At 42.4% G+C, this 21769-nt stretch overlaps 1 protein-coding gene across 1 annotated transcript in view; it reads right to left on the reverse strand.

Moving 5' to 3' along the window:
• Positions 1 to 21769, reverse strand: part of TPH2 (tryptophan hydroxylase 2) — a 111347-nt gene that overhangs the window by 71712 nt on the left and 17866 nt on the right. Inside the window, exons 6-7 of the mRNA XM_037515247.2 lie at positions 5916 to 6112; positions 2452 to 2587 (exon numbers count right to left, since the gene is read on the reverse strand). Coding sequence (XP_037371144.1) covers positions 2452 to 2587; positions 5916 to 6112 — 333 coding nt within the window. The remainder of the gene's footprint in view (positions 1 to 2451; positions 2588 to 5915; positions 6113 to 21769) is intronic.

The raw sequence follows: 21769 nt of genomic DNA on the forward strand, positions 1-21769 counted from the left end.
TCTCCTAACAAGCCCACTGGCCAAGAGGAAAAGGATAAAAGTCCCAACAGAGATTCACTTAAAAGTGATAAAGTCAAAGAAGGATTGTTGCAGAAATAAATTCTATCCTTCTACCAAGGCAGAGGAAGAACAAGCCTTCAGGAATGGTGAGGTCAGGAGAAGCTTTATTACACATGCATGAGGTCCCAGACCTGGGTAGCCCCATAAGGTCTGAGCACCAGTCTAGGGACAAAGGGTTTCTTTTATACATTGATAACATCGGTCAGTAAGCACAAAAGTTTGTGAAAAAAGACAGGTATTTGAGGATGCCCTGGGAGATCAATCAGCCTGGCCGGCTGTCTGGCCTTATTAAAATGTAACCTCATTTAGGTAATCTCATCTAGATAGGTTTTAGAGAAGCAAAACTTGTTGTTTACATTTACTTTGCATTAGATACTGCACCAGACCTATGACTCTTTTAGCAGGAACAGGAGAGATTTCGTTTGCTTAGCGGTTCCCTTTCAAGATCACAAACCGTGTATAAATCTAGAGGTGGTGGGTAGGATTGGTGGAATGCGCAGAAAACTAAGGTAGCTGGGAGAGCACAGCACAGAGCTCTGAGTTGGAGGGTGATGAAAAAGGCTGAAGGAGAAAGGAGCCCCAATAAGAGTGTAACAGGGTGGTCCCCAGGGAAAGGGAAGGTTCCAGGTTCCCTGCCCCACCAAGGAAGGGTGGAGCTGAGCTAGGAGGAGGGAAATCTAGAGAGGAGACTGAGAGTAGGAAGGAAGCAGGAAAGAGAGCCAGAAGGAGACTTGGAGAAGGCACAGGGAGCGGAGACATGTGAGGAAGCTGTGCTTGCTTTTCGGCCTTGGACTTGTACCAGGAACTTAGGGGACGTGGAAGGAGACACTTGAAACAGACATGGATGAGAGACCTGTGGGGAGGTTAACAATGACAGCCTTTATCTTGATTTTGTTCTTTTCCTTCCAGACTTGTCTGGCCCCTTCTGCCCCTTTCCTAAGGATACCTACCAGGAGGTGCCTTAGACTTGTGGCAGGCTTTCAGGCCTCAGTGGTCCTGCTTTGGGCCAACCCCGTTTGGCTGGACATTTACCCACAAGGAGATGGGTAACTATATTTGATTTGAAAACTATATTCTTTGTCTTTGCCTTCTCATTTATTTATTGCACACTAATTGTATTAAAATTCCTTTCCATTAAAGGTCTTACACAATAGAGTGTGTTTTACTTTGATGCGGCGGACGAAAGAACCTATTTAAAGCAGGCTGATTTAGGGGTTCTGGGGTGCCCCTCACCCTGCCCTATAACAAATACTGTGGTGTGTGTTCATGAACTTCCTTAATATGAGAGGCACCTTCTGTGGGACAGGCACATGCATCAGTGTTTACTACTCTATGCCTTCATCTCCTCCTCAATAAAAATGGAGATAAAAACAGCACCTAACGATAGGGTTGCTGTGGAGATGAGATTGTAACAGGGTGGTCCCCAGGAAAGGGGGAGGTTCCCTGCCCCACCCAAGGGAGGGTGGAGCTGAGCAGGAGGAGGAGAAGCTGCAGAAGAGACTGAGGAAGGAGCAGGATGGAGCCAGGAGACCTGGAGGAGGCGCATGGAGCCTAGAGACACGTGAAGAAACTCTGCTTGTCTTTTGGTCGTGGACTGGGTGACACAGATGTGGGTGAGACCCGTGGAGAGGTGACCATGGCAGCTTTTATCTTGATGTTGATTTTGTTATTTTCCTTCCGGGCTTGTCTGGTTGTTTCTGACCCTTTTCTGTGGGTCTCCACTGGAAGATGCTTTAGACTTGTAGCAGGCTTTGGGGCCTTGTTCTGGGCCAATCCCATTTGGATGGACTTTTACCCACGAGGGGACGGGTAACTCTGGATGCTTCATTTAGAAACTAGACTCTTTGCCTTACCTGTATTGTTTCCTAGTTTAATTAAAGTTCCTTCCCATTAAAGTCTCATATGTTTTGTGTTGATGCGGCGGATGACAGAACCCATTTAGAATAGGCAGGTTTGCAGGGTTTGGGCTGCCCCTCTCCCTGTCCTATAACAAAATGAGTTACTGTCTAGCATGTAAGATTATATTCATTATGAGGATTTCTGGGTGAAGCCTATTTTTTTCAATGCTACTTTGTCCTACTGGCCTATGTGGATCACAGTTTTATAAATTCAGGGTTTAAGATTTTATGTCATCAACAGACAGGCCAAAAGAGAAGGTTCAGTGTTGGGAAAAAGTTAGACAAGTTATTACGAGACTATCAGAGGCCCTACGCACCCAGCTGAGCACTCTGGTCTTTCACTTGTCCCTCATGTCTGCAGTCAAGTACTGTGGCTCTCACTGACTGGAAAGATGAAATTACTCTGAGGTAAAAGAAACCTAAGTGACTTTCAATGAACACCTTACCGTGTGCAGGTCTCCGACTAGCCTAGGCTTGCAGTGGGGGTACTCACGGTTCTGGGGTGTAGAGGGGATCAGACCCATGCCGGATGTACTGAGTACAGTGGAACACTCTGTAGGCCAATCCTGCCAGGAAGTCTCTCGGACTCAGATATCCAGCCACTGGCCTCACCGTGAAGCCAGACCTTTCTAAAGAAGCAACAGAAAGAGTAAACTGAGTATTAACCTGATTGAGGGCTTGAGGGCTCAAGGAGGGCTTCCTATTTACACAGATGTTCTAGAAATAAAGTAATCTAGATCTCAAAACTAGAGACAATTGAATGACATATGCTGTTAACAGCTATCACGTTGCTGGCTTCTGATGACTAAAATATACTCTGAAATGATGGTTTCCAGGGAAATGAGACATACATTAAAATGGAAAGAAAGGTGGAAAAAAATGTAAGGATTTAAATTTAGAACCCAAATTAGGATAAGAAACCACAGATCCACAGGAGATTACAATCTAAAGCAACACTCTTTCTGAAAGACACAGGTAGGGATTCCCTTTGCATATCTGTGGTCAGTAACTAGGCAGTTAATCCACTTCCTTCACTAGCATTTTGGAATCAGTTCATATTATAGCTTGTTATGATACATACCACCTAGCTGCTTTCTATGCTGTTGTTTTCTGTGATATTATGAAAACAATCATATTAATCATGGCAATTGGAAGAGGCACACTAAAGCTCCATCTCTATGCTCTGTTAGTTTTTGGAAGAAGAACCAAAATAAGCAGAACACCACAAAATCTACGCAATCAGCTTACACTGCCAACTCAAGTATGTTGTAAGTCCTCAGTGTTTCAGTTCAAGAGCTACCTGATGCTTCATTCTCCTGAAGACTTGAAAATTTTACAACAGGAAAGCTGGTCTTCTCTCTGGCACCAGCATTTAAAGTTTCCTATTCTGAAATCTCAAGTCATGAGGAGAGTACCTCAGAATGGTTCGAAATGGTTTTTAAAGACAAAAAGTAATTAAGATTATAATACAAGTCCATCCTGGGATTTCTGGAGTCTCCACTGATCAGTAATTCTAACAGTATTGTGTTCATTCTTGAAACTTCCACTTTCTATCATTCCCCATTCAATATAGAATAGCCAAGTGTGTTTTCTTCTTTTTCTATCTTATATTTGTCAAGTTAGTATATCCCACATGTGGGACATAGAGGTAGTATACTATTAAAATGTTTCATTTTAATGGTTATGAAATTTTATATAATTTTCTAAAATATGCAACTATCATGTCAAGAACTTTGAATTTGTGGATAGCATTGTTTAAAATTTTCCCTTTTTTAAATAAGTTAGGTATTTTTAAGTGAATCATTTAAGAAAAATAAGAACACATACATTCACATTGTGTTCGCTAAGTGCCAGTAATGAGGCAAACACATCCCCTGGCATCCGGTCACCAAGGATTACGAAAACAACAGCAACAATAATCATTAAAACTAAGGCTCTGGGCCTCCCCAGTGGCACAGCGGTTGAGCGCTGGGCTGCAAAGCTGCCTGCAGCCTTTGCAGCACCAGTTCGATCCCCAGCCTCTGGCAAGGGTCCCACATGGCACACAGACCTCTCCTGCTGCACTCACTGCTCCCCTCAGCAGTGTACTTTGTCAGTCTGCCTGTTCTGCTCCCAGCTCTGGCTCTGGTGAATTCTCTCACCCTCCTGCACTTCTGACTGTACCCAGTGCTTGTATAAATAAATAAATAAACCTTTAAAAAAATTAAAAAAATAAATAAAACTAAGGCTCTATTGTGCTTCAAGTGGATTGAGCAATAACCAGAGCTATGAGACAGAGTATTCATTTTACTCCCAACCACTTTGTGAGGTACATAAAATTATCTTCCTCAGAAGAAACTGAGGCACAGAGAGTTTAAGGCAACAAGTCTCATGACACACAACTAGGAATTGGGGGTCCTCCTTGATGGTGCAAGTGGTTAAACACAGCACTATGAAGCTATCCACGGCCTCTGCAACACAAGTTCAATCCCTGGCCAGGGAGATACCTACATGGCACAGCAGACCTCTTCTGCCTCACCTGCTGCTCCCCTCAGCAGTGTATTTCAGTCAGTCTGCCTGTTCTGTTTCCTACCGTCTCTGGTGAATCCTCTCACCCCCTGCACCTCTGGCCTGTACCCCAGTTTTTGCATGCATAAATAAATCTTTAAGAAAAAAAAAAACTAGGAACTAGAAGAATGGGGACTCAACCCAGACATTTTGCAACTAGAGTTAGTGCTGTATCATACCACTGACTCTAGTTGACAAATATGGCAAAAATTGTGAGGTGGTAGTCTAATTACTGGGACTTGAGAAACAACGCAGTAAAAATGCTATCCCCATACACAAGCAATCAAGTCCACCATAAAGATGGAATATGCATAGAAGCCCATGGGCATCAAGAGGGTAAGTCGAGGTAGAGCCATGAGGGAGAATATAATCCAGTTTACCAACAAGAAGGCAATGCAGTTTGTAATTAGGTGCTAATTAAAGGATGCTGATCAGAGATTCTCAACCTCTTTCCATCACAAATACTGAGGATGCTGTTCACCACAGGGACCCTCCTACCACAACAGGCAAGGTCCTCAGGGTAAGACCATGCCTCATTGCCTCCTGGTATATACATGATCTGGAATGAAGTCAGAGATGGCAGAGGTCATGCTGGCTATGCTGATTGGGATTCACAGAGAAGAAAGGACAGGACTTGTTCTGAATCTTGAAGACTAGGTAGAATTTCAGTAGGTGGAGAAGGGATAACTTTTCTAGCAAAAGACATGGCCTAAATAAAGGCCCAGAGAGCCCACAGCTAACTAAAGCAGAGGCTTTCTGGGCACGGGAGAAAAACTTGGAAAGTTACATGGGTCATTAGTGTTCAACATTGTCCGTGATATTTTTAACAAAGCAAGTAAAGTCAGCTTACCTATGTAGCTTACCTATGCAGCATCAGAAAAAACTCAAAACCTGAACTTGCAAATAAGCATTGGGGTTTTACCATATGTGACCTACCAAGTCCCAGAGCTACATAAACAACTGAGTCTATCTCTGCTTGCTGCAGTGGCCCTGGTAGTTATTGATTCAATGCTCCTCTTTTTTTTTTTAAGATTTATTTATTTATGCATACAATAGCTGGGGTGCAGGCCAGAGATGCAAGGGGTGAGAGGATTCTCCAGAGACAGAGTGGGGAATAGAACAGGCAGATTGACTGAAATACACTGCTGAGGGGAGCAGCAGGCGAGGCAGGAGAGGTCTGCTGCACCATGTGGGTCAGCTCCCTGGTTGGGGATTGAGCTCGTGCTGCAGTGGCAGCAGATAGCTTCATAGTGCTGATGCTTAACCACTTGCACCACCAGTGAGGCCCCAATGCTCCTCTTTTGAAATCAAAAGTTTTTCCCCTTTTGGGAAAAGGGCCTTTGCTGCAACATGAATCTTTAGAAAACAAATGAGGATGTTGGCTGGGAAGAGACAGCCTGTAGCCCTTACCTTTCAGAAACACAGACACATCTTCAAGTTGAGGTACATTGTCCTCCCTGTAGCCACAGTATTTAGTCAGCAGAGGGAAGTTTTTCAAATACTCCCGGCAAGCGTGCGTGGGGTAGAGTTTGGAGAGCTCCCGGAACACAACACCCCAAGTTTTCGTTTCTTCCTCGGTATACTCCACCCTGGGGATGGGCTGACCACTGGGCAGGAGAGAAGATAAATGAGAGCAGCTCGCTTCAGATCAAGGAGTTAAGAGTGTTCTCATCCTTGTACTTATCAAAGTCAGATTTCTGTAATGAGGGACACCTGAGTGTCTGAGAGGTTCCCATTTGACATTTTTTTTAAGATTTTGTAAATTTTTATTTATATATATAAGAGCCGGGGTACAGGCCAGAGGCATGGGAGGGTGAGAGGATTCACCAGAGACAGAACAGGGATCAGAACAGGCAGATGGACCGAAAGCACTGCTGAGGGGAGCAGCAGGCAAGACAGGAGAGGTCTGCCACGCCATGTGGGTCTCTCCCTGGCTGGCCGGGAATCGAACCTGCACTACAGAGGCTGCAGACAGCCTCACAGCACGTGGTCAACCCGCTGTGCCACCGGGGAGGCCGATATTTTTTTTAAAGTTAATGCTAGAGTCTCCCCTTGTGGCACAGATGGTTGAGCACAGTGCGGTGAAGCTGTCTGCAGCCTCTGCAGCACGGGTTCGATCCCCACCAGCCGGCGAGGGTCCCACATGGCGCAGCAGACCTCTCCTGTCTCACCCACTGGTCCCCTCAGCAGTGTATTTCGTCAGTCTGCCTGTTCTGTTCCCTGCTCTGTCTCTAGTGAATCCTCTCACCCTCCCGCACACCTGGCCTGTACCCCGTTCTTGTATAAATAAATCTTTAAAATAAAAAATAAAAAAATAAAGTTAATGCTAACCTTGTAATTTTATGTGTGTGTGTGCATGCGTGTGTGTATATTTGGACTTCCACGTAAGTGCTCTGATTATGTTCCATCTTGGCATATCCTTATGGAATTTGATAAGATTTATGTTCTTGAACTGAGATCCACAGTTGGGAAAAGTTCTGGGTTGGGAGGATTTAGCTTAGGATCAAAGCTGAGTTCCCAAGGCCTGTTCTGCATCCGCATGTGGACAGTAAGTCCTCCCCTAACGTTGTGGATAGGTGCCTGGAAACTAATTTTAAGAAAATGATGTATAATGAAAGCAGGTCCTCAAATAACGCCACTTCTTTCGACGTGGCTGGGATTTTATTTTTCCAATCGATATTATAATGAAACAACATTGCATGAAACAACATTGAGGAGCAGCTGTAAATGGATGTCTTTTGACAATAAAACTGCCTGTAGGCTCTCTCTGTCCCTAGTGGGGAGCTCACCCCAATCTACAAGTGTAATTTTAGGTTATTTGCTCAATGAGCATAATGTCTGGCAAATATTAAAAGCCTATGCTAAATGCAAAAGTGAGAGTTTTGCAAATCATGAAACAGAAGCATTTATTACACACCCTGCTGATAAGAGCTCACATGGAGCCCTTTCTGTTTAGGAGAAGAGTCAGCAAAACTGTTCTGGAAAGGTGCAGAAAGTAAACATTTTGGGCTTGCATGCCATCCAGTCTCTGTCGCAACCATTCCATGGTGTCTGGAAGGCAGCCATAAACGCTGTGTAAACAAGTGAATGTAGCTGTGTCCTAATAAAACTTTCTTCACAAAAACAGGTGGTGGATTGGAGTTGGCACACAAAAGGCATAGTCTGCTCATGCCTGCTTGAGAATATTGGGAGGTGAGCCTGGACTGCCATGTTCTGGGCAAGCTTCCTGGAGCCTGGTTGACCAGGTAGGAATTGCAGGTTCCCTGCCAGAGAGATAGTGAGGAGAAATGCTGTTCAAACAGCAGCCTGCTGCCATAAGCAGGAAACACAACACTTTCTACCAGCGGGGGGGCTGTAACAGAAGGGGGGTGTAGACATTTGTTTCTGCAAGCTAGTGCCCAAAGGCCAGGATCTGCCCCCATGGAGATGCTTATCTGAAAGTGAAATCAGGGTTTGAGAGAACCTCTCATAATATACTCAGCAGCCACCTGCAGTTCTCTCCCACTGCCCACTCTGACCACTTGTCTGAAATTCTGCCCCTGCAGGGAGCAAATAGACACACACAATATTTGGAGGTTCAAGTCTATACTTTCAAATGAAGCTCTGCCCTTGTTGTCTACACAGTCGAGCCCATAGCCCGCAGCCTTTGCAGGAGTCCACATGTAAGCAGTATCCATCACTCAAGTTGCCGCCACTGCAGGACCCCTGGAACAGGTAGGGGTCATTCTGGAGCACCATCAGAGGTAATAAAAAAGGGAGGACATTAACAAGAGAGGCTAACAGATACCCTGGCCCCTAGCTATCTGTAGTTTTCAGAGAGTTCTTACCAAATGCTTTGTTTAAATTTAAGTTGAAATGCATTTTCTACTGTCCCAAAATGTTTTTATTTTTTAAAAAATTACAGTCCATGAGGGAATGAGAGAATACACAATGAAGAAAGAACCAGAAATTAACATTTGCTTTCTCTAAGTACCAAGACTAGGGCTTACAGGAGCCAAATTAGAACAAGATTAGCCTTGTTTAAATTTGGCTGTTGATAACAAATAAAAAATTACAACCTGGCAAATATTTGCTGAGAAGATCAAGACTGCTAAGATTTAGCATCTGTGAGGAATTTAGAATGAAAGCTTGAAGTGGGAATATAAAAATAGAAAGGATATAGGAACATAAATATATAAATGCTCTACCTCCAGTTCCAGAAAATTCAACAAAATCAATTTGAGTTGGGTAAGCCAATAAAGCTAATAAGGGTTGTGCACAATCAGAAGGTAGGGAAGCAGTGAAGCCGAAACAATAAATGAAATATTGAGGAGCTATTTGAAAAGAATCGTTAGGTCAAACTTTTCCCTTCAATATCAATCTGCAAACATGCTGCCTTTCAAAGAGGAGCTGAATAAGCCAACAGGAAGCAGCAGAAGGAAAATAAAGTGGAAAGGAAAATAAGGTGAGTTAGGGTGGGCAGCAAGATCTGCTACTTAATAATGACTTTTCTGCTTTGCAACCCTGAGACTGTGGATGGCTCCATATATTCTCAATGTTTGAGCTTGGCTGTCCTGCCTGGAGAACTAACTAGCCTGATCTTTGAGTCAAAAAAATGGCGGGCGCTGGGTACTGCAGCCACCCTAGTCTACGGTAAGTCTGACTAGAGCAAATCAAGAAATTTCTCACAGAAACAACCTGCTCTAACCCCTTAGTAACTCCCAGTATCTAAGGTAGATATTTAAAAATCAACTTCATTACAAAGTAAAAACTAGTTTCAACCATTCAATTTCTATCAAAAATATCTAATTATAGAAAAATACAAAATTTTTCATTTTTCTATGTAATTCCTATGTACTGATTAATTTTATGTAATTAATATGTAACAGGTCATTTTTTTTTTTTTAAGATTTTTTTTTTTAATAGAGGCATGTTTTTTTATTTATTTATTTGTTTGTTTGTTTGTTTTGTTTATACATGCACTGGGTACAGTCAGAAGCGCAGGAGGGTGAAAGAATTCACCAGAGCCAGAGTGGGGAGCAGAGCAGGCAGAAGGACCAAAGTACACTGCTGAGGGGAGCAGCGGGCGGCAGGAGAGGTCTGCGCGCCATGTGGGACCCTCCTCCGGTGGCTGGGGAGCAGCCGGGGATCGAACCAGCGCCACAGAGGCCGCGGGCAGCTTCACAACCCAGCGCTCTACCGCTGCGCCACCTGGGAGGCCCGTAACAGGTCATTTTTGAGACATATGTCACTTTGTGAAGCCTCAGTGTTTTTTTATGAGTTAAGGCATATGATTCTCCACACAACTCCATGAGGTAGATACTATTATTATCCCCATTTTAAGATTAAGAAGTTGAGGTTCAGAGAGATTGTGCTATTTGCCCCAAATCATGGAGGCAGTCATAAAGTCCAATCAGACGGAGTCAAGACTGTCTTCATAGATTAACATACACCAATGAAATAAAAGTTTCATTCCAGATACCAACTTATTTTCACATAAAAGCTGAAATAAGGTATTTGTTAGACCACATCAAGCATTTTCTATTTATTCATTCATGTATTCTTGTCAATAATTCCGGGAGGTGGTTCTGGGTTCCCCACAAAAATAAACCTGTGCTTGGAAACAAGGAATGCTGGAGCAGTTGCATAATTTTTTAAACTCTGAAATTTGACATTTAGAAAAATAAAAGTTGTAATCATGGAGGAAAATCAAAATGTGTTGGACTTCTCTGTGCTTGCTATGTGCTGCTGAGTTTTGTCAATTGTCTATGAAAAGGAGGACAGAGGGATGTCCTGACGTTTTAAGGGTCTATGCTATGTATCCATATACCAGAGGCCTCTACCCATGGGTACTCGTTATAATCTGTATGTAACAAACATCATGTTTCTGCATCCTGAAACTCTACTCTGACCCAAAACTTAAGTCACCTGAGTTTTTGGCATTCTAGAGAAAGACCTCAGCAGTTGGAGCCCCCCCCAAAAAATGACCTTACCATCCACAAACTCCTCTTCTGTTACTTCTTAGGAACTGGGCTCAAGAAGGGGGAAGAAAAGGTATCTCAGAACTAGAATACCCTCAGACACACACACCCACAGAGCTATATACATACACAAACCCACATATACTTTAACATGTACACATTCACATAGTACACATGTATACATACAAACGTGTGTATATACAATAGGCATGTATTTACATGCACACACGCTCGCACATATGCACATTCACACAGTATACCCACATACCCACAAAACACATGGATACACACAATTTACATGCACACATACACACATGTACACATACTTCCAAATAACTGTAGGAGATACACTTGGAAACAAGTTTGCAATTAATCTTTTTTCAGATGAATGGACCTTGGTATTAAATAGCCAAAAGAGACTATACTAATAATTGAAAATAACAGGAAATTAGATGTTGCTAAGGAACTTGCTTCCTGGCAGGGAAGAAAAGATTCAACACAATACGGTAGAAAGCAATGAGTGGGGAAAAATAAAGCCATTTATGTTGGAATAAACCCCAACAAGATGAGATGCTCCACAAACTAATACATGTAAGTATTATAATTAGACCTCTGGGGAGTCTCTCTATGTATATGGAATTAGTTGGGATTCCAGAATCCTCAACTACCAAAATCATTGTTCACAGATTCCTAATTCACTGGAGAAAAAAAAAAACCAGATATGACTTGTAGTCATTGGCATTCACTGAAGATTCTGCCCTTTTACCAAAGAACAGCAAATTAAGACTATAAACATGCTAGAGAACCAATGTTAGTGAAAATAAGGAAAAGGGTTAAAATGGTTACCAGGGGGCTTTACGCTCCACAGCAGGAAAATGCCCTGATACAATATATTACTCAGAGATGACTAAGAACTCTCTGGGGAAATATTGCCAGCTGTGGGAGGCATCTCTCTGCCTCTAAAGTAAATCCCATTTTTTCCTAGACATTAAAGGGATGGTTTGAAAAGCCTGTCTTGTCCCTGCAGAAAGGAGAGAGTAGAAAGTATATGACAAAACTAATTGGGGGCAGGTACTGATGTAGTTAGTCTAAGTAAGTCCTGAGCTTGTTAGAGTAAAGTTGTTTAACAAATACAATTTGACACTGAAATCCAGGACGTGTACCCCACTGAGGCTGAAATCGTGGGAGTTCTTTCTGTAGTCAGATGAATAAGTAACAATACTTTCGTTTCATTTAACTATTTATTTGATCTTCTCCTCTAGCAAGTCCAACAGCAAGCTATTTTTCTTACACATTTTTTTTTTAATTTGGGGAATCAGAAAACATTTGATTATAAGGGTACATCCTGACTGCCTCCTGGAGTCCTTGCTGCTAGAATTCCTACCGTGAGATGCCGTTTCTCTGCTTGTGTTATCTTTAGAGGAAGCAATTCACTTATTCACTGGAGGAAGATGTGACAGGCTGCAATTGATAGTATTTACATCAAGATGGTAAAACTGGCTGGAACACAACTCAGATTGTGTTCTTTGAAAACAGTTGGATTTCCTCAGTGGCAAGTACCAAACAGCGCGGAAGGTAAACAGAGAATTGGTTAAGGGGATGGGTGAATCTGATAGAAGCAGTTTGGAATGAACTCATTTTCTATTTTATTCATTTACATGTTCCTCCGGGCAGGAGATGCCTCACTTATTCAAGAGCTGTTTATCTGCCTGGAAAAGACTGTCCCTCTCATCTCTGCCTTATCTTTTCTCTCCTTCCCCACCTAAGGCATTTCTCTCTTGATTGACACTTCCACCTGGGGGTTGCAGAAGGGAAATGAAATGAGGTGAAATGTAAAAATCCATCAACTCTGCAGTTCATTAGCAATTAGCAGCTCCTCTAAGGGTTTGGATGGGGCCTTAGGAGAAAGATTATAGGAATGCAAAGGTAAGAGGTCTTTTTCTTTGTTCCTCTGGACTTAGAGATGCATATGCTGCCCTCATCAATGAGCATATTCTGAGTTCTGCATAGCTTCCAGGGAGCTATCTGTAATTCATCCTCTTCCTTCCCCTCCAAGAAAGTACACAAGCGTACAGAAGAATGAGATTGACATGACTCTAACATTATTATTAGAATAATGATTTTGACCTAATGCAGTTTTTTAAATTCACCATTCACAAAACTTACTAATAATTATCACCAAGCACTTCTTATATTCCTCACAGTGAAGTGACACTCCAGTGGGTAGATGTTTCAATCAGTACGTGATGACATTCTCTATACAGTCAATACCACAATATCACCTAGCACTATATTGGTGAGTGCCACCTTCAAGAAATAATGCCACCTACTGCCAGCTGTGTCCAGAGTCATACAGTCAATGAATGTTCAAACAAAAGTTGACTTTCACCTGAGACAAAAAAAAATGTGGCCACAAGGCAGAATAAAAGAATTATCCTAAGAGGAGTGGATGAATTCCATTCAAGTTTAACTAGAAAGCAAATGCCACTTTTACCACTGATTTCCAAAAATCTGAGAGAAAATCTGAGGCTCCTGCATGTGATAAAATTACAGAATTTCAGAATTTATATCATAAATATTCAACAACTTTATGATAAAATACTATCCATGTTACACAGGGAGGGAAACAAGAGGAAAATATCCAAAACTAGAGCCCTCTAAATCTGTTCCCCCACCCCATTAGAATGCATGCTCTTTCTAGACAGGGGTTTTTATTTACTTTGTTCATATTTGTATCCCTGCCATCCAGTGTGGAGGCTGGAATATACAGGTTTTCAGTAAGTATTTGTTGAACAAGTAAATCAACTAATGAGCCAAAACAAACCACGAATTTCTTGGTTGAGAAAAATTATAGTCATGTATCAGATCATCTGGTAGATCTGTATCTGTCTTACCTCCTCCCTGCCTCAGATATTTTAATTGCTATGGAAACAACAACTCCAAAGACTTTGCTATTATAATAAGTTTTCAGGTAGCTATCAGTTATCCTTATGTACACTTACTTTACATGTAATGGTTTCTTCTTTCTAATTTTCTCAACTCAGGTTTCCTAGGCATTATCACCCATCACGCTTGTAATCAAAATTTTCACCAGGAAGGAAAGCATCATTAAACCCAAAGGGGCCATACAAACCCAAAGTCAAGTAAACACAGAAGGTTTCCTTGGCTGGAGATTTTAAGAAATGAACTTTCAAAGATCTTTTCAAAACCCTAGGGCACAATGATTTAATGCTATTTTTGAAAATGGAAACTCTCCCATCAGTACAGTGACTTACCAACCATCTGAGTTATACCAAGATTTCAAGCACTCAAGTGATCTGAACTCCCTTGGCTTCATGGCGGCTCTTCCAGTGAGGTCACTGGGCAGCCTCTGGCTGCTAAGCTGCACCACAGAGCAAGCATGAAGGCACAAAGGCATTTCCCTTAGGCCAGTCAGGTAAAGAGCATTTGTGATCACATATTTTATTTGCTTTTGCAAATGAGTTTTGCGAACATGAATTTTCGTAAATGAGCGTATGGGCCCTAAGGAACTTTCAGATGGTAGCAAACAAAAACGTTAGTTTGTTTTGTTCACATTGTTAATATTGGTGCTGCCTTTACAAGAGACATAATGAAAATAAACTACTGCACCTAAGGAGCCTCGGGGAGAGTGAAGATTTAACTCCTGGAAATTATTTGTTTTTATTTGTCCTGTGCACCCCAGGATAGGGCTTCCCACCGTTTTCTCCCATTGCAAAAGGCCCTCTCCACATTCTAGAGACGTGATTTTCATCTGCCAAAACTACCATGAAATTAAATATTAACAGCAGCAACAATTGGTCTAACATCCATTGATATGTGCACACCGAACAGACAGAAGTTGAGTGCAAAGAACACAATAGAGAAAAGAGCTCCAATTCTGAGCCACCATCAATCTCAACAGGTCATTGGGATGAAGAGGCCAAGGCTAAGGAGTCCAAGGGCTCCAAATTCAATCAGACATCTTGATCTTGACCGATAGGAACCCAATGTTGCTAACCCCTGGACGCAACGTTGCTAACAACTCAATTATAGAGATAATTGAGGGAATGTGGACCCTTTACAGTTCATGGTCCTCGGGAAATCAATAACACACCCATTCATTCATTCATTCAACTGTAACAATAACAATAATATAGTAGCCAGTGACATGGATCCAGTCACATAATGCCCACTTTATAGAGTGGTTAAATGACTGTTAATACCCCCATCTTTTAAGTGAGGAAACTGAGGCTTTAACAACATAGTCACCTACCCACAATCAAACTTCTGTCGATAGTAAGTAGCACAGTGGGGTGCCAGGATGGTTCCCTCTAGAGACCCATTGTGACCCAAAAGAGTAAAGGTAGTAAGATCCTAATATGCATCCAGCATTGAGTTTGGACTCTGTTTCCTCATTTGAAACTGAGGGAAATAAAGCAACTACACAACACGGAGAGGATCAAACAGGACGGTATCTGTAAAGTGCCTGAGTCCACGCCTAGTGCTGAAATGGTACTCAATACACTTGGTTCCTTGCCTCCAGGTGAGCAATATTAAAGAAAGTATCACTTCCCTGTGGGGTTGGGAACAGGTTTAGAGATGACCAAACAGCACTCCTTAGGATAAATCCATTCACCTCTCAGACAGGACTTGTGCAAGTAATTTTAATCCTTCACATCTGTGGAAATCATTTTAAACTAAAAAAAGACGCATGCCTCATTGTCTAGCAACACATTAGAATTTGGTGCAACTCTGTCCCTGTGAGTGAGTGATCCCTGGCCCTACTGTGGTAATGTTTTCCACAGCTGGGGGAGCCATGCTATAATCAGACAACATCCTACTGGGGCATTCACACGCATCTAAAAAACCCACCAAGCCCACGAAATGAAAAGGAGAAACCTTTTCCAAATCAATTTTCTCTTTTGTCTTTCTTTGCAAGTCTTAGACTCCCTTCCTTGCAGCCATTGAGCTGAACTTCAGGTAGAGAGAAACATTTGGCATGAAAATGATTCTCCCATGAAGCCTGACGTCTTTTAAATACTTAACAAGAATGGTACATTTCAAATATACTAAGAATTCTATAAAGAGCAGAATAACTTTTTAAAACCCAAGTCATTTAATTTGGTTGCTCTTGTTTTCAACTTGCATGTGATATCACCTACATGAAATGAAGTTGCTCCTGCTCCTGCAGATTTTTTTTAAAGGAAAAAAGGTGTGGCTTCTTGAGCAAAAAAGATACTTAGATTCCACGATAGAGACTCTCTTTAAACCGCTAATGTGACCTTCCTCAGAAACTACTCTACTCATCTGGGAAATGACCCCAGTACCACAATATTTGGTTTTGCTCTACTTTTCAATTTACCGCTCCATTTCAGAGAAATTAAAGCATCAACAACTGGTGTTTATGCAGGAGCCACAAAGTACCCCAACAGCCGCATACATCTCAGTTTCATTCAAAACCTGGGAAAGCAAATCAATGGAGGATAATGGAATGGGATAAAATTAGCTCAGTCAGAGAGAAAACATATTTGTCTGCTAAGGTGGCTCTTCTCGAAAAGGTAGAGGGAAAAAAATTAAAGCTTGGTCCCATATTATAATAGATGCCACAATTCATCAAGGTGACCGTCTGCCAAGGAAACAGATGAGAAAAACGTCACTAAAGATAAACATTTGCACTTCCCCAATTAAGGTTTTACCCCTGTTAAGAAAGTATAACTTTCATTCTTCCTCTACCTCCTATTTGTTATATTTCCAATTAAGATTCACCTATCTCAAAGTAGGTAACATGGTGCTCATGACTCCTGTTAGTAATGTATTCCTTTAAGCCACATTCTGAAACCAAGCAGGATCCATAAATCATGCCTCGTCTCGCATGAAATAAGAAATGCTAAGGTCAACTGAAATTTCAAGAAAGGTGGAGTGGTGGAGTCACCCCGGTTATTTTTCTGCAAGTTGCAATAATTGCAAATGCCTCCCAGAAAAAAAAATCAGCATCAGTAACCCCAGCTCAAAGATGAAGCTGAATCATGACAGCTTCTCCTGAGTAGAGGAAACTCAATTGCACAGCATGGCCACCCGGAGGTAAAGGCAGGCAGCAAAACAGCTCTCCCCAACATCTGCCCAACAGCTCTTCCCAGGCCCAGAGCCCACCGTGTTTGTCTCTAACCATCCATTTCCTTTTCTCTGCAGACCTCTGGCTCACTCCTGTTGAGCCATCTAACGAAAGAAGAAGCTGAAAAGACCTCCTGAGAAGTAAGATGCAGACTTGGAATCCCAAAATTTTCACTCCAAGCCACAGGCATTCCATAATTATCTACCCATTTAATATTTGCAAATGTGTGGCCTGCTACTGAATCTCAGTCCCAGAGGGTTTTGTTTTGAAATGTGGTATTTGGGATTGTGTTGGGAAGGGGGTGCGCAGAGGAGGAGGATATGATCAAAAGAGCCCTTCTCTGCTCTGATGAGGTGAGGAGGTTAGCACATCACCGTTCCATGTTGAACCAGAGCATTCGCCCTCTCTCTCTAATGGAGTTGAGTAGAATAATCACAAGCTCACCCAAATTGAATGTGCCTGCTGGGCTGGTGATTGCACTTTTCAAATATGCCAGTTCCTATTTGGGGTTGTTTTGTTTTAGAGTCTCTGTTTAGCTGTGTACTTACACTCAGAGCAAACGAATCACAAAGAGTGCAATTTTGCAGATCAAAAAATCAAGAAATAAATAGGCTAGCAACTAGAAAAAGCCAGAGAGCAACAAATCCCTGGCCATTGTTTTTCAAGGCCCAGCCCAGCTGTGTTTATTTCCATCCATTATGTATCCCATGAGGGTCAGGCTTCGGGTTGAAGGTGGAGAGCATGGGCCTGAGAGCACAGGGCTAGGACGTAGTTCAGTCAAGCAGTGCCAGGCAGATGTCCCAAGCACCCTGCAAGAGACAGCGTAGCCTTGCAGGCAGACAGGCTGGTTTGAGTCCTGACTCCATAAAGCCTTCAGTGTCTTAAATGCATACCAGAATTGTGCCTTTCAGATATGCTGAGAATTCTGTAAAAAGAGGAATGACTTTTAAAAATGCCAAGTCACTTAGCTCCATCACTGATATTTTCAACTTGTAGAGGATACCATCTATGTTAAGTGGAAGTGCCCCTGCCGCTTTCAAACAAAAAGGAAGAGAGAGTGAGGGAGGAAGGGAGAGAAAAGGGCAGGGAGGGAGAGAATTCTATAAGAGAAGGCCCCTGGTCATCTTGGAAATAACCATAGACTGTAAGCATCTGCTTTCATTTTACTTTTCAGTCCATGGCTTCATTTCAGAGAAATTAAGCATCAACACTGGTGTGACTGGTGTCACTAGGCAGTGACACAATCAGCTGTGTCATCTTTAGTGAGTTCGTTAGCTCCTTCATCTTCAAAATGAATATAATAATTGGACCTGTTTCAAAGGCTTATTGTGCAGTTAAATGAGATAACACAGCAATGTATTTGATATGGTGCCTGGTAACTGAAGAAATTTGATGGCAGCTGCCTGACCATGGCAGCTGAGAGGCCACCTGTAGGGACTCCCACCATCAATCATTTAGGGAGGGGCCCAACACATTTACCCAAGCTGTTTACCTTTTAGCCTTGACTGAGACTCACTGGCCTGGGAAGATCTTGGAGTGGGTCAAGTTTTCATATTAAAGAAGCAAACTGTGTGCATATGCTACATGAAATTGAAAGGTGTGCATGCACATGCACACACACACACACAACACACACTTTTTGAAAACCACCATTAACTCAGCCCACCATAGATCCTAAATTCCTTAATTCAATCACTCTTTAAGGTCCTTTATTTGTGGTCAATGAGCTTAACAATTGATTATATAGAATCGAAGGACCATTAGCTACTTAACACAGGATAATGACGATAGGCATATTTATCATAGATTCAATGCCACCCTCACCCAGTGGGACCTGTAATCATTAACAATACTCCAAACTGTGCAAGGTAGAATCCACACCCATTTTAGGATGAGGATACTGAGATTCAGAGACTAGACCAGTGCTCCCAGCTATAGTTCGTAAGTGGAGGAAGAGAGATTTGAACCTAGTCTGCCCAGCTCCAAAACCTATGCATTCTGCCACTGCCTCTGCTTTCATGACCCTCAGTTCCCCAGATAAAGCTTTACAACTACTGTGGAAACACAGTTTGAGAGAGTCTTGAAGAAATAAAATTGAACATGAGTAAAGTGGTGGTGGCCAACCTCCAAGATGGCCCCCAGTGAGCCTGGATTTCATGCCCCTGTGTTGTCCCTTACCCCGCCCCCCACAATAGGCAAGGGCTATGAAGCCAATAAAATACACCATGAGTGGCAGCACCTCACTTTTGAGGCTAGATTACTAGAGGCATAGTGGATTCTGCTTTGTCTACCCTTGGATCATGTAGTTTGGAGGAAGTCAGCTGCCATATCTTAAGGACACTGAGGCAACCACGCAGAGAGTTACCTGTGGCAAGAAACAGCCATGTGGGTGGCCAGAGTGAGATCAGGTCCTCCTGCCCAGTCACGCCTCCAGGGGCCTGCTTCCTTGACCAGCATTTTAATCCCAGTCTCGTGAGAGACTTTGAGAAACCACCAACCCAGCTGCTTCCTAATTCCTGACCCTCAGGTATGTTTGTTGTTTCAGGCTGCAGCATTTTGTTATACAGCAATTAAAACTAATATAGAAAATCAGACAGAAGTGAGGACTTAAAGGAAGTCTTAGCCAAAGGGAATGGAGAACACTGGTAACCAAAAGGAAATTAAAAAAAAAAAAATTGAAGCACAAGGGTAGACAAAAAGAAGAGGTCAGTTGATGTGGGGAAAATATTATAACAATACCAGCAAATTCTTACATAGCACTTCCTGGTTAGTGCACTAAGTGTCATAAATATATTAGCTCATTTAATTATCATAATTATCCAATAAAACAGTAGTAGAATCATCCCATTTTATAGATAAGAAAACTGAGGGGCCTCCCTGGTGGTGCAAGGGGTTAAGCACCGCACTATGAAGAGGTCCACAGCCTTTGCAGCACGAGTTTGATCCCCGGCCAGCCAGGGAGCAACACACATGGCGAGGCAGACCTCTCCTGACTCGCCTGCTTCTTCCCTCTGCAGTGTGTTTCACTCAGTCTGCCTGTTCTGCTCCCCACTCTGTCTCTGGTGAATCCTCTCACCCCCTGCATCTCTGGCCTGTGCCCAGCTCTCGTGTTCATAAATAAATAAATCTTAAAAACAATAAAAAATTTATTTATTAAAAAAAAAAGAAGAAGAAAACTGAGGCACCAGATGACACATAACTTGCTGGGATCACTCCATTGGTATGTGGTAAACTGGGAACTCACCCCAGGCAGGTCAACTTCAGCTTTCCCAATGTTAGCCACTCCACTAATTGCCCCTGAGGTCCAAAGAGAAACTGAGGAAAGCAACCAAGGCCCTCCAAGAGGTCAGGAGTGCCAGCAAATCCTTGGCTGTTGGTCTAAGTTCTTTGGTTATCACTTTGATAGGGAAAGGAATAAAGTACATTGCAGCTGTGCGAGGCATACGGGCCTTTCAGTTGGTGATAGGCCACATGTACAACTGTGGGTACTCTGCTAGACTAGGTGTGTAGTAAACTGAACATTTGGGTTTGTGTTAGCACACTGACAAAAGCAGCTAGTAACACATTTCTCAGAACATATGTTTATCATTACTGATGACTATAGAGCAAGCAAATTCAATCCTTAAAATAGTTCCAGGAGAGGGACAGAGGAGTTACTACTATCTCCATTTTACAGAGAAGAAAACTGAGCTTGAGAGGTATGAAGGAACCCCTTGAGTCCCTGAATTTGAAATCAATGTGTTCACTTGGTAAATGAGGGAATTTTCCAAATTCAGCAAATTTGAAATGTTGGAATTGCCTTGTTTACCTTTTCCATTGACATTTGCATTTGCCTATTTACATTTCAGATGCCAATGACTGAAAGAAAGCCATCAATCAAAGAGGAAGCAGCTCCATGAGAAGAACATGAGGTTCATGTACCACCTTCATTTCTACCGGGAGAAAGTACATTCATAACAAAACACAATCACTGTAATATTCAAAATCAATTTAAGCAAACGAGTGGCATAATTAAAGTCAGAGCTCGGGGCCTCTCTCCAAGAGAGTATGATGGATTGAAATGACTATCAACACCCCCACCAAAATATAATTAAATTAAATATGCATGCATATTGTTGAGGAATAATCATTATAATAGCCCCCAAAGAAAAATTTGTTTATTTCTAGACAATTGAAAAAATGTAGCGCTGATTTTTCTTCCCCAACAATACAGCAGTTGGAAAACCCAAGAAACACAGCCAAACTAATGCCAAGGTTAAAATATGAAGGTGCCAATGACAGAAAACAAGATCGTTTCAGACAAACCTAACAGCTACAACATCACAGTCATAATTTTCTCTTCCTCCACATGCCATCTGCCCCCACCACCACCACCACACACTTCCATTTCCTCCCAACTGCAAGTCTCTGTGTACTTCATATTATCTAATCCTGGGGTGCTTCTTTTTTCTTTTTCTGTTTACACTAGAATTCCTTTCATTTGGGTGGGGGAGGACCGGGTGTGATTGGCAGGTTAGACATTCTCTCACGGATAATTTTAGAAGCAGCGACCTCTCAATCCAGAACGTCATTCTCAGGTCTTCTATGGAGAATAAGATTTGCACTAACGAATGTTTCCTCTGCTATTATTGGTGAGGCAATTAGGCCTTCCCGACACTCATAGCCACTGGCTCGGGCAGGTCTGCAGGCGGCTGCAGACCTCTGGGTAATCCATCATGTTTCTCGGCTGCACTGTCAATCAGAAGTGTGCCTGAGTGGCACCTGCCGACAGTTCTCAGCAGGCTGACCTGCTCCTCTTTGGGGTTCACGGTAAGACTGACTTTCAGCCCGCTGGTTTTTCATCATAGAGAGGAATTTTTTCATTTTTCTCTGCTTGTGTTGATTTTTCCCCCCCTGCATTATCCTTTCAAGACTATCATAAAAAATATAGTTTTCAACACAAATCCCCCAGAGGGCTTCTTGGCTGGTTTCAATATATATTATTCTGTATTTCATTTCTTTTCCTTCCCCTTACCTTTAGACACCTGTAAGCCTTATACCAACCCCAAAACATCTACCTCCTCTTCACCTGTAGTTCTGACCATGCAGCTGCTTTCTCCTAGGTGTCCAGAAAGCCTAGACTGAATTATCAAGAGGGAATTGAATTGTCCTCCCCATGTCAGGATGCACCCTGATTTTATCACCAAACTGTA

Source organism: Talpa occidentalis, unplaced genomic scaffold (assembly GCF_014898055.3).
Source record: "Talpa occidentalis isolate TD23 unplaced genomic scaffold, MPIMG_talOcc4v2.1 talOcc4.16, whole genome shotgun sequence".
NCBI lineage: Eukaryota > Metazoa > Chordata > Mammalia > Eulipotyphla > Talpidae > Talpa > Talpa occidentalis.